At 35.8% G+C, this 13,823-nt stretch overlaps 2 protein-coding genes across 5 annotated transcripts; one reads left to right on the top strand and one right to left on the bottom strand.

The window, feature by feature from the left end:
• The first annotated feature begins 876 nt into the window (after positions 1 to 876).
• On the top strand, positions 877 to 5,689 carry LOC113707712 (uncharacterized). The gene is made up of 11 exons (XM_027230002.2): positions 877 to 1,213; positions 1,458 to 1,538; positions 1,674 to 1,769; positions 1,915 to 1,998; positions 2,085 to 2,154; positions 2,263 to 2,345; positions 2,803 to 2,882; positions 3,294 to 3,392; positions 3,493 to 3,598; positions 5,209 to 5,298; positions 5,440 to 5,689. Exons 1-11 carry the CDS (start codon positions 962 to 964, stop codon positions 5,476 to 5,478), a joined length of 1,080 nt encoding a protein of 359 aa, XP_027085803.1. The 5' UTR covers positions 877 to 961; the 3' UTR covers positions 5,479 to 5,689.
• Positions 5,690 to 7,246: 1,557 nt separating this feature from the next.
• On the bottom strand, positions 7,247 to 12,480 carry LOC113708943 (uncharacterized). 4 transcript variants are annotated; one of them, XM_027231676.2, is made up of 7 exons: positions 12,313 to 12,480; positions 11,388 to 11,515; positions 9,298 to 10,483; positions 9,116 to 9,160; positions 8,936 to 9,034; positions 8,526 to 8,690; positions 7,247 to 7,694 (listed from the first exon to the last, which is right to left on the bottom strand). In XM_027231676.2, exons 3-7 carry the CDS (start codon positions 10,456 to 10,458, stop codon positions 7,545 to 7,547), a joined length of 1,620 nt encoding a protein of 539 aa, XP_027087477.2. In that variant the 5' UTR covers positions 10,459 to 10,483; positions 11,388 to 11,515; positions 12,313 to 12,480; the 3' UTR covers positions 7,247 to 7,544. The 4 variants fall into 4 exon arrangements, with proteins under 4 accessions (XP_027087477.2, XP_071920981.1, XP_027087476.2 ...); XM_072064880.1 differs by having other exon boundaries at positions 11,388 to 11,443; XM_027231675.2 differs by lacking the exon at positions 11,388 to 11,515 and having other exon boundaries at positions 12,313 to 12,479.
• Positions 12,481 to 13,823: the final 1,343 nt, after the last annotated feature.

The following is a 13,823-nucleotide window of genomic DNA, read 5'->3' as shown; positions in this document are numbered from 1 at the left end:
TTTATAATTTTGACAAATTTCGTTTCTAAAGATTCATACAAACACAATTTCATCATCATAATTTCATAAATTTGACTAATTAAGGACAATTGATGGATTGCCAGGTGATTTGAATGAAATATCATCACTTGACTATAGCATGCCCGTTAATAAAATAAAAAAAATATTAGATCAACGAAAACCTCAGAAATTGTTTTTTAATTCACTTTCTTATTTAAGAAAAAATTAAAAAATTTCGGCCACCATTAATCTCCTATTAATCACAAATTAAACAAAAAGATTGAGAGGAAACGAAGTTGGGGAGAGGAAACAACTCTATTATAGTCAATAGGAGAAAATTTTCAAACAATCCCATTACAACCAATTAGAGAAAAATATTAGTGTGAACAAAAGAGTTGTTTAGATTGTCATTTATTTGCAAAATTATGGTTTGTTGTATCATATACATGCTTTTCAAATTGTCTATTTATCCAATTTATTTTTTTAACTCACATACTGCATATCATAAATTAAAAAATATAATTTCTTAATCGAGCACACTCATTATTATTTCTATAATTTAATCGATGATTGAATTAAGTATTAAAAATACAATTATTAACAGGACATGCTAATCATGTGATGATATTCTGTCCAAATTGGTTAACAATCATTCAGTTGTCTTCAATTGGTCAAATTTATGAAATTATGAGGATGAAATGTCTTTGTATAAAACTTTCGAGATGAAATTAATCAAAATTATAAAACTACGAGAATAAAATGCATTTTGACTAAAACTTTAGGGACAAAATTGTTCAACACTCTGAACATTAGGGATGAAAAGTGCAATTTTTCCCAAATCCTAAAATACAACCTCTTAATAATTTGAAGGGTTTTTGGAAGAGTTTATCAGTCTTGTTGACCTCGTAAATTGTTGTTCTTCTTGGTTCACTAGTGCAGAAGAAGAGCTAGTCGGAGAAAAATGGGAGGAAAGAGAAAGGATTTCGCCAGCACCACCGATGTCCAGGGTACCGAGGAAGGAGGAGAACAAAAGGTAAAGAAGAAGAAGAAGGAGAAACTGGCGGCGGATGGATTGCTTCCATCGACAATAAAGAATAAGGAGAAGAGGTCTGCCGTCCATGCCAAGCTTAAGCACCAGAAAAGGCTTGAGAAACGTAAGAGGGCCAAGGCTCGTGACGCGGCTGAGCAGAGAGCTCTTGAGCTTGGCGAGGAGGTTTGCCTTTCATCCTTTTTCTTTTTTAAATTCATTTATTTAAAGACATTCTTTTTCCATATCTTTCTCATCAAACGAATGCTGTTTGTTAATCTTGAGGCTTTAGTGTTTAGTATGTCCAATCCGATATGTCTAATATATGCTAATAATTTAGTAATTTTTGATCCAACAAGCAAGCAATTGATTAAAACAAGATTTGACTATCTAATTGTATTCTGATGGACATTTTTCTGTCGACAAGCAGCCTCCGCCGAGGAAAATCCCTCGCACAATTGAAAATACCAGGGAGCTTGACGAGACTATCTGCAAGCCTGACGATGAAGAGGTATCCTGTTATCCATCTTGAATCTTCAATGTTTTCCCAAGCTGCATATTTGGAAAGAATACTTGGGAAATTTGATAACATGACAGATTATCCTGTGTGTCTCATATGTGCTGCTCTTGCCTTCTTCATCTACAGCTATATGCTGCAAATGATGCAGATGAATTTAGTTCGATTCTGAAGCAGGACCGCACTCCAAAGATACTCATAACAACTTGCCGCTTCAATTCAACTGTATGTGTTAATTTGAGTATTTGTACCTATTTGACTGTACAGCGTTGCCTTTAGTTTCAGATCATTATTATTGTTTTTCCCTGTTGTCAAAGACTTGCTTTTTTTGTGTGTAGATTTTATGTCTTATTTATTTCTTTCTCTACAGAGGGGACCTGCTTTTATATCAGATCTACTCTCTGTGATCCCAAATGCACACTATTTCAAGAGAGGAACCTATGATCTTAAAAAGGTTTTAATATTAATTTCTGTTAATTCCTTTTTTTTTTCAAAAAAACTACAAAATAGCTTTTATTTTGGCATATTTTGCCTATGCAGATTGTAGAATATGCAGAAAATAAGGAATTCACTTCTGTTATCGTTGTCCACACTAATCGCCGGGAACCAGGTTAAATTATGCAGCCTTTATCTAGCATTTGCACACAACCATTGCCTCTGGCCTTTTTTCTCTCCTCATGAGTTAATGTAGAATACTAATGATGGAATCTTCTTTTAGATGCTTTATTGATAATTGCATTACCTGATGGACCTACTGCCCATTTCAAATTATCAAAGCTGCTTCTGCGCAAGGATATTAAGGTTTGTTGGTCCTCCGTCTTCTTTTTCAGAATCTTGTCTAAGCTGCTAAGCTTTTTAATTAGGAATGATTTTCTCTTAAGAGAAGAAGCTATATTAGTTTGATAAGGGTGCTGAACGTTGTCATGGTTTTACGTTGCACTCTAGTACTCATGATGATTTTAGTATTGCAATTTCTGATGGTCCTTTAGTTAGATACCTATCCCCAAAGTGTTCCTTTGATAGCTTTGTTTCAGTATCCTGCTATTCCTTCCTGAATATTTTCCCTCATTCTCAATAGTGTAATTTTAATTATCATGTGCTTTCTTCTGGGTGTGTTTTCTTGAAATGGCTGTTGTTTTCATGGATATCTGGGTCTGTATATGTGTATGTGTATTCCATACTTAGGTGTTGCATGTTGGATTTTGGATGTCTTGTAGTTCCAGATAGATAATGATGCTTTAATCTCCTTCACTTGCAGAATCATGGGAATCCAACTAGTCACAAGCCTGAGCTAGTCTTGAATAACTTCACAACACGCTTGGGACATCGTATCGGGAGGTGACTTCTTGTTTTATATGTGATTTTTTCAAGAGAGTTACAGGAAATTGGGTGTGTGTTTAAAACATTGTTTATATTTAGTGTGGTGGCACAGTTAATTTATGTTGTTTTCTCTGGATTTGCACAGATCATCTCTCTCTCTCTCTCTCTCGCCTGTATGTGTTTGTGAATGTCTTGTACTCTTAAACCTAGAATATTTATGAAGTATTTTGCTAGATAATTTCTGTCTCGTGCACTTTAAGATCTCTCTCTCTCTCTCTCTCTCTCTCTCTCTTGTATGTGTTTGTGAATGTCATGTACTCTTAAACCTAGAATATTTATGAAGTATTTTGCTAGATAATTTCTGTCTCGTGCACTTTAGGATCTATATTTTTGTTTATGACTCTTTCTATGCATTATTTTGGTTAATAGGTTGATACAATCGCTTTTCCCACAAGATCCTAATTTTCGTGGTCGTCGAGTTGTAACGTTTCACAATCAACGTGATTTTGTATTCTTTCGCCATCACCGGTGTGTGTTCTTTCTTTTAAGGAGTTTGTTCTATTCCACATATTGATCTTAGACTTGTAATAAAGCTTTGTGATGGCAACCTTATTTTTTGAATGTGAAGTTACATTTTTGAAACCAAAGAAAGTAAGCAGGCTGCATCCAGTGGCAAAAAAAGCAAGGATAATAACGATGAGAAAAGTGAGCAGAAACTTATTGCACGACTTCAGGTTTGTGTTTCTGATTTAGTTCATCTTGTCTTGAGATGTATATTCTTTCTTTTGTGATAAGTACTTCTAGCACATTTAGAATTCAAGAATAAGTTTTAGTTTTGTTAAAAAAGCTATTTGTCCTAATCCCAAGATAAGGGGAATTAATTTGTTGCTGTTTTGAGGAGACTAAGCCTTAAAATGGCAATTAGTAATGCACTTGGATCCGCACAAATTTGCCTGCAAGGAACTCTATAGTAAGTTTGAATCTTCCCATGAATGGCCTTGTCCTCGTATTTGGCATCTGCAGCACCCTTAGTTTCGGTATATGAAGATGCACATCATACAGGCCATGTTTTAACCGGAATGTCTATTGTTAACTGGTAATTGAGTCAATGCCAGTCATACATGTTTCTTTGGGTTAACTGGTTAAGGAATGGAGAAAACCCCTCTCAACACTTCTATAGCCCCTGATGATATTCCTGTCATACAGGTCTTTTATGCTTTAGCATTTTTCGTCTTTCTTTTTAATTGCTGTTTATAATGATGGCCAATTCTTTTCATGCTTTACGGTAGTTCTTTTTAAGGTTTGGAATCGATTTAGTGGCTGAAAAAAAACTCACATTCATATTATCCACTTAAAAAATGTAGAGAAGGATAAGAAACAAGGGGCAAAAAAATGCAACACAAGAAAGGAAATAGCTATCTGAGTCAGAATATGAATTAGAAACTTTACCTAGTAAAGCTGAAACCACACCAAGAACTTGGCTTCTAGCTGGTCTGGTAAGTGTATGTGCTATAGAGATCTGAACATTCGTGAACAATGCTTAAAATTTCCTTCCAGTTTGTTTTAACTGTTCATCAAAGAAATATTTATTACTACAAAACAACAACACATAAAAGGCAAAACAGAAGCAGAGAAAGAGACTATTGGTAATCTGTTTGTTTGACTTTCATATGTTATCTGTTTTTTCCACCTATTGATTTTCTTATTGCAAGAGAACTCTCCTCGTGAAGTCGAATACTTTGAAGATATGAAGTATATATAGTATGAAGAGGGCAGAAAGCAAAGTTTGAGTCTGTGTAATGATGCAAAACTGTCACTTCCCTTGCTGGGAGGGAGTTGATATGGAATTACATACGTGTTTTAAATTGATCTAAGTTTCTCATGAGATCAAAAATCTTTTTGAGGAAAATTTCATGATTTCTTGTCTATGAGCTTGAAAACCTATGGACAGTGATGAGTTTTTTCTCATTACCAAAAAGAGAAAAAAAAAGTGACGAGTTTTCCAACAAGATAAAGCTGTTTGAATGATGCTATTCAACTTCTTTTAATGAGAGTTAATGAGATGGAGCTTGATGCTATTGTTATCTTATTCAGATGTCTGCATTTGCCTCCAAATGCCAGCTTTTTAGGGTAGTTAATCGGCAAACTTTGCAAAAAAACAAAAAGTGGATTGTTGTGCCTGACTATTTTAAGTTTATTATTATATGTGTTTGCCATTGAAGTTTTTAGGAAAAAAGTTTTACAGCTGCCAGGTATTGTGTTAATGTTGATAGTCCTCATGTAGTTCACTTAATATATTCTCTGCCTATGATGCCTTTTGTAACATCAGATGGAAATCTTGCAGGAATGCGGTCCTCGTTTCACATTAAAGTTAATCAGTCTGCAACATGGAACATTTGATTCAAAGGGTGGGGAATATGAGTGGGTTCACAAGGTGATTCCCGCTTATTTTTTATTCTGCAATAATGCTTGATTTAGCTATAGGTCTTCATTACTTATACAGATATTTATCTTTTTTGCCTGCATTGAGCTAATTCATTTTTCTGCTCTGCTTTGTTTATCTTTTGAATACCAGCCGGAAATGGATACTAGTCGCAGAAGATTTTTCTTGTGAGAGAAATGTTGTCCTACTGGGTAAATAGGTTTTAGTTTCAGGTTAAGAACAAGTTAAAAGTGTAGCTTCCTGTGAGGATCTGTGAGCTTAGGTCTTATTAGATCTCCAGCTCAGGTTAGGTATGAGATATTGAGTTTACAAATTGTGTATCCACATTGGTTATTTATCAGCTCTAATGCAAGTTTTGGAGATTTTCAGCTTGGTGCTGGCAGTCCTTTTTGTCGTGTAGAAATGTTTTATCCTCCCCCCCCCCCCCCCCCCAACACCCACGTCTTCCAACAAAAAAAACCCCATCCCCCCTCGTGGGACAAGTAGGGGAAGCTTCGTAAAAGGGCTTGTTTAGGCAAAACCACGAGAAGGTTGGCTATTGTGACCGTGTCGATCTTTGAATGCATTGATTGTACTGATTTTAGTTAAATTCTATGTTTATCAGCTCCAACTCAAATGCTTGGAGATTTTGAGTTGGTCCAGGCAGTCTTGTTTGTTTTGGCCTTTTGGGTGGCTAGTGATTTTAGGCGTAGACTTGTTTTTTTATTTATTTTGGACGGATAAGGAAATCTCTTGGTGGGGACTTGGTACATGAAACCATGGGAAGGCTGGCGAATAGAAATGGGTCAATTGCAGTGAAAAATTTGTCGTACTTCAACCGCAAATGAGTAGCTTTCTGTGTTTGAGCTGAAGTACTGAAGATTTATCTTGAGCTCTTACATGTGGTTGCTCAATTATTGGTTGAACTATCCATCATAAGTTGTTGGTTTTGATTGTCTTGGTAATATTTTTTTCACTTCATTAAAGGTTCTTTGCATGGAAACATAGAGGGCCTTTACAAACAAATCCTAGATGGAAACCACATTAAACTCGGGAAGAATAAAAAGGATGAAGCAAACTAACATCAGCAGTTCCTTATTCTGGGGCCTAAGTCTTGGCAACTAGATGACAGGGCTGTTATGATTAGTATTGTACTGCCAACCAAATTTTGGTTAATATTGCAAAAGAATTTAAGCATTCGTACCAACCCGGGTTCGGTCAAAAATAAAAAAGAATGGTAAAAAGATTTCTAAACGATCTAAAAGAAATTATTTAACAGGTTTAACAGCATGTGAATTAGGGGTGGGCGCGGGTTGGGTACCCGTCACATTCACCATTTGGCTGACTCGACTCGCACCTTGCGGGTCAACCATTTTCTGACCCTTACCTATCCCGAATATCAGCGGGTACCCTATAACGAGTACCCGCTGAGATAGGGTCGGATCAGCGAGTACCCGTCCCGCCCCATTTCGTTCGAATTTAATTCTTTCCAAAAAAAGGTTTCTAGACAAAGGGATTGAAGTGTAAATTATTTATTTCTTTTTATGTAGAAGACTTTTTAGTTTTTGAGATGCTTATAATCTTGTTACCAATTTGTTTTATCAATACAAGTGAAATAAAAATAAAAATAAAAAATATATATATGCGGGGCGAATACAGTCAACCGGTAACATCTTACATCAAACCTTGAAAATAACTTTTCGGGTTAGCGGAACCCACCTCTAATGTGAATCATAAAAAATAAATAGATGAAGTGAACAAATACTTGAACTCCATTTCGTTCAAATTCTTTCCAACTAGACAAAGGGATTGAAGTGTAAATTATTTATTTCTTTTTATGTAGAAGACTTTTTAGTTTTTGAGATGCTTATAATCTTGTTACCAATTTGATCAATACAAGTGAAATATACAGTCAACCGGTAACATCTTACATACCTTGAAAACTTTCCAACATCTCAAATTTGTTCAATGGAATAGAAATCATGTTTACTTTATAGAGTTTTAGAAAGATACAAATGTTACATTATTTTAGATGTAAACAAATTTCCAAGGAGTATCAACATCTTAACTCTCCTATCCTATCTTTAAATTTCCACTTAGAAATCAGTTATTGCTTACTAAACTGAATGTAGCTAAGAAACTATTTACGTCAGAAGGGAAAAAATGAGAAAAGGAAGGCGGTGCAAAAGCATGACCAGACTCTGTAATTTGTACATGGGTATGTTATTTAGTGTCCTTGTATAGCTTGGCAGTTGAGCTTAGGACGACAAAGAAGACTGGGATGGTGCAGCTGAAGCCTTGCAAATGGGACACCAATTCTTCAACCGTAACCACTGGTGTATACATACCAAGTGATAACCATGTTCACATCCCAGCTTCCCAATTTCATCACCTGCTACATACTCTTCCTGCAAAGTAGGTGCTTTTCATCAATGTTTGAGTGTGCATGGAAAGAATTCAAGTATAACTGGCAAATCAGTTTCTCCAATTAGAGAAAATCATCCACCATAGGAAAACATGGATGAGGTGTCAGAAATTCTGCAAGCATTCAAATAGGGCCTAATTCTAAACCAGGAAACTTGTAGCATTATCAAATTTGTTGCAAGCTACTAATGCATCATTGTTGGAACAAACGAGAATCATGCATCACAGAGTCAACTGGTTTCCCGCAGTTCCAATCTCAATAAATTATACATAATTTTGCACAAGCAAATTGATGCAGCTGAAACAAAAGGCTCATCATCATCATCAGCTAAGTTGAATTTGAAGCAAAACCGACTGAGGTTCAGCCAGAAGAGACACAGGCAAACATGCACACACATTTAAGTCTTCACAATAAACGTTCTCTTTATTCATCTTCGGCCTTCCTTTCTTTTCTTCCTTTTTTTTTCAAGAGGAGGGGGGGGGGGGTTGGGGGGAGGGATGGGGGTTCTGCATACATCAGATTTATATTCTGGTCCGTTTCTTAGGGAATTCATTTTTCAAAAAAAAAAAAAAAAAGAGAGGAGAAGATAACCTACTTCCACTGGAGCTCTTTTAGAAATACTGGCCAACATTGCCAACTTAATCCAAGCTTACCTCAAAATCTCTCATCTAGGATGACCACTGATGGTAATTCTATGCTACAGTAAGGCTGCTTCTATCTTGAGGGCCAAAAACTTTTTTAACAGTAACTACTCAAAGCACATCCAAACAAAAGCATTATTGCAAGAGCATATATTTGGTAATGAGGACACCACCTGGCAAATACCGCATCTAATATCAGCTTCATCGTCACTACATCCAGCAGCCCCAACATCTGCCGTAGCAGTCTGGTATATGCATTTCGTGATGCATTTAGCAAATGCCTCTTCTGAGAGTGCTGTGCTCACAGTACCCATCCTCTCCTCTAAAGCAAGTAATTCCTGTCAAAAAGGAGTACAAAAACAGTCAAGAAGTACGAAAAGAGGGCATTGTACATCAGCGGCACCAATTTATAGCCGAGAAACAAATAAGAAAACTTTCGTGATTAACAAAAAAATGCTGATTTAAAGGACAATTGTTATAAATTCAAGTTAGTACAATCTGGTTAGCCAGAAAAGGAATAAAAAGTAGTTAGAACAATATTGTACTTAGTGATTCCAATCTATTGCATCTTATGATAACCTACCTCATACGACATGTTATCAATGTCTAATCTCATATCTCTGTGCTGGTCGTAGAAGTTAAGGTGGCCAAGAAATAAATCGTTCTCCAAAGCAAGTAATTGCTGAGTCAAAATGGATAAGAAGTAAAGTCAACATACAAGTGCCAATCTGCACAAATCATAAAGTTGCCAAAGATTGAGTACCTCATACTCTTCATCTTGTCCAATTCTCTCAAGAGCTAGTAGTACCTGCGCCAGAATGAAATAATACAATTTACTAAAAATTGCCAAGGCAAGATCAAGAAAACAGAACTGGAGTATTGAGTTCTCTGTTAAGCACAAAAGAAACAAAGGAGTGTGCTTCTTCGGATGAACCAGGGAAGTACCTCAGCAACTCCATTCAGGTTACGTCGCCGCAAAGCATGAGTAATACCATGTTCTGTGGGCGTCAAGGACATTATACCAGTTCTTGCAGATAGTCTACAGGAGCTTGAAGCATTTGAAGAACCTTCCATGGAAGATTGATAAGATGCACTATTAGGAGTTTCAGGTCTAGATAATTGTGCAATACCGCTACTGGATTCACTGGTTAATAAAGCATTTCTGTTGTCAAGATTTGAAAGCCCAATCCTAGTATTTGAGTTCAATCCCTTCCGAGTCCTCAGAGGTGCAGTGCGAGAATCACTATTTGAAACCCAGCTTCTACCATGTCTTGAGCCAGTGACAGAGATTCCTGTATTGAAGGCGGAGACATGTCCATCTTCAGAACGAGCCATGCTACCTCTTCTTCCTGAAGAAGATGCACTACTTTGTGCTTCAGGACTTCTTTTTCTTAAAACATCCCTCTTAACCTTAGATTCTGAGGCTGAACCACCTCGTGGGATAACATCAGATATTGAGTTGCATCTTAAATTTCTTAAACCATACCGACTCCCATTGTAGTTCCTAGACCCTGAAGCCATGCTATTTGATGTAGAAATAACAGATGTAACAGAGGGACCAGGAAGAGGATTTTGACAGCCAGACGGAGGCTTGTGACGAAATACTATATGAGATTTATTACTTGATCCTGTGCTTGAACTCCCTACTTCTGTCAGTGTGACTTTACCAGCACTTGAATCTTGTAAATCAGGCTGAAGTACCGTGTTATTCCTATTTACTAAAGGGATGTGTTCCGTAACATCTGGCTCACACCGAACACCACAAGATTCTGCAGAATCATTGTCCAAGTTAGACAAAGATTTCCCAAAAGAATCAGAATCACGTCGTGATTTTCTTCCATTATTAATTGGAAAACAAGTCTCTGGGGAGCTCCTAGTAATCTGCTTGCCATTTGAAGAATGACAGGAAGGCCTTATATTTTTGGATTTGTCAGCACAATCACTTTGATTACTCTTTCCATATTTAAGTCTTCCATTGCATCCAAGACGATTGCAAAATTCAGCATTTTGATCTCTTTTATCAATGGTATCCCTGGAAACAAGTCTAGATCCTTTTCTGGGGACAACCACCCCAACTCTGTGTCTCTTACCAGAAAACTCATCCATCTTACTTTACTATCTACCCTTATTCCTGTATGAGCAATAACATATTGAAGCAGTCAAGACCTTCATATAGGTTTGACATCTAAATCAACATAAAACCAGCTCTCCCTTACAAGCGAAAAGAGATTATTTTCCGAAAAAAAAAAAATTGTAGTTGAACAGCATTTAGACAAGTATTAAAACAATTAATTGTGGTTTACCAATGAAAAATATAGCAGCAATTAATTCCAGCAAAGTTAAGCTTCAAATTATCGAGTAACAAGAACTAATGTACTATACAAGTAGATTCCAGATTAAATTCAGGAAGCAAGCATCTCATATAACAAACTGGGAGTAATTACGTACACTCAGAAATTCCTGTTATAATAAACACGAGAAGTCATATTCAATAGAAGGGAAAACAGAATAATAAGCGTGACCCATCTTCAAGAGGGAAGCAACATTGAAACAAAAAAGACAGGCAGAAATGCCAGTGGAGGGAAAAATCCACATAGTATTTTTGCCCAAGAAATCAGCTCAGTCAATGATTTATTGTAGGTCACATAACATTCTTCGGTATTCATATGCACCTAGAGGAAAGTTCTAGATAAAGACCCCAATCAGACATGAAATGATAATTATCATTAATTAGCTAAATTCTTTTCCTACATTAATAACAATCAAATTACCATAAAGGAGCAGGAAAACTCAACTCATAAACTGCATCCTAGCTGTGGTTTTACTGCCTAATAACTATGGGGAGGGAAGGCCATTCCACATCACTAGGATCAGATAGTAGGGCACAGCATGTAAATGAGGTACGTAAACAACAAGGTAATCCATCTTCCATTAAGGTAAGCCAGAGTTCAGGTACCATAAAGGCTCACTGGAGATCTGTCCTTACTATGGCAACAGGCACAGATTAAAACGACACAGCAACTAACAGTACTTACATACAAAACGCAAGAGCTCCTCCAAACTTATTGAAGAGCTTAGACACAAGAAATTCCTGTAGAACACACAGATATGGAAATCATACAGCAACCTTCAATTTCCTCGTACAAATAGATACATGCAGTTTCTGGAAAAAGAGAGTTGCAGTCAAATATCAGATAATACACAAACAAAAGTGGCTTATTACAGAATACCACCATTATGATTAATGATCATATGATTATAGACACTCAAATACAAAAGCAAGTCATATAAGAATCAGCATACCACAAATACTGTTCAATAGAATGACGAAACCAGTAAAGGACAGGAATAAAAACGAAAAGAAAAGAAAAAATTGAAAAAAAAAAAAAAGGATGGTCAAAGGACAAACTTTCCGCAAAATATGGCATCAAAAGCTCTTGATTATAAACGGAAAAAGGTTCCCACCAATTTACTCCTTAACCAAAGCAAATAAAATTGGCTTCTCCAAAATCATCCTATAACCAACTTATTCGACAGAAAACCAAGAAACCCACATATATTGCATAAAAACATCAACCATCAAATAACAATCAAGACAAAAACCAAACAAAAAAATTCAAACAAACGAAAAATTCATATCTTCATATGCCAATCTGCAAGTAAACATTACAAACAAATCAATTAACAGAACTAGCTCATAACGATCAATCCATTCCGACTTTATTTGGTGGAAAAGAATAAATTAACAATATCGACTAAGGACTAGATTCTGTTCCCCTTTTCCCGTTTTGTCATCAGAAACCCATATACAAATCAAAATTTCACATACGAACAAAGACAAACGGAGCAAACCCATATCAGAACACCCAATAAAAACCCAATTGTAGCTGCCAAAAAATGGTACCAAGTCTTTACTGGTTAATCATCTGAATAAAGAATAACAAACTTTTCGTTCTCTACCTTTCTTGTTGTGATCACTGAACGCTATGGAAGGAGGAGAAGGCCTTTTTGTAGCGTTTAATTAGAGAGAAAGCAAGGGAACAAAGATAGGAAAGAAACGTGTTGAGCATGGAACGATCCGATGTCCGAGGCTGGAGGAAGGCTACTACTACTTCTAACAAGAGAACGAGAAGTAAGAAGTCGTAGTTATAGTATGAGTTAATTGTAATATACCCCTTGAAATATCACAGGCTTGTATTTTATGCCACGAAATCTTAATTCTATACGTATTATGTAAAAGCAATATGACACTTGGTTCAATTGGTAAGGCTAATAGAAGCTCGGATTCAAATTTCACTTCCAAATAGTCACTTATTGGTAAGCAATCAAGTAGAAAACAATCAAGAAGAACTTTATTAGTCACTAAAATGCATCAAGTGCTGCCCTGACCTTGGAATCAAACAACCTTCCATTCATCTTAAACAATTACATAAAACAAAAACAAAAAAAAAATGTTTGCCAAATTTTTGAAGCTTAAAACTTTTGTACTTCTTTTACTTTTCATTTGCAAGATTTAATTTAAGACATTATTAATTTAAAATTTTGTTGGAAAAGTTGGTAAAACTAGTGTCTTAATTTGAAGTTTTGATTACTTAAAAAAAAGAAATCTTGTTGATCAAGGGTGACACATAATTAAGATGGACAAAATAGCATTTAGTACCACATACCACTATTTTTGACAAATTGTTCAAGTCAAATACTTTCATGTTGAAAAGTTTGCTTACCCCAAAATGAATGGAAAATTATAGTAGACAAATCTAGTTATCTAGTTGATAGGTATTAAAGTCATTCTCTTTTTTTTTTTTTTCTAGCTGATATTAAGAAATGGGATTTGATTCATTTACTGTGGATTCTCTTTTTATTTTTTACAATACACATATGAATATATGACATGTATCTTCATTTATTAGGAAGAGACATGATCATTTTAAATTTAACCAATCCTAACCACTATCAATAAATAAAAACACGTGTTATACATCCACCAAATATGCACTGCAAGAAATGGAGAGAGAATCCATTGGAGAGGAGCCAAATTCCTCGAGTAATTTACCATAAATAATAAATTGTTAAAGATAAAAAAATCGAGGTAAGATAATTGGTATTTAGGATTACATACAGAAAATAATTGACTTTAAAGCGAGGCGCAGTGCAATTATGAACTCTAATAAGTAGCAATAACTAATAATAAATAAAGTGGGAGATGGAGCCAAGCAACCAAAATCATATCCTTAAGGACCTTAACTAAAGCAATAACTAAATAGCCGTCCTGCCATTGAGTCTCCCTGGAATAGATGTTGGCCGTTAGGTTAGTTTGACATAGGATGGGTCAAAGATCTACGGCTACCGGAGGTCTAAAAGATTAATGTCAAGCTAATTTCAATCAGTAGGGGCCCACGAATATATGATATCAGCCCACCTCAAAGGACTACTACCACTTGGTTGAATTTGGACCCCGATGGCCCATCACT

The sequence above is a fragment of the Coffea arabica genome, chromosome 9c, assembly GCF_036785885.1.
Source record: "Coffea arabica cultivar ET-39 chromosome 9c, Coffea Arabica ET-39 HiFi, whole genome shotgun sequence".
NCBI lineage: Eukaryota > Viridiplantae > Streptophyta > Magnoliopsida > Gentianales > Rubiaceae > Coffea > Coffea arabica.
Note: the sequence above shows the minus strand (reverse complement) of the source record. Positions and strands in the feature narration are given on the sequence as shown.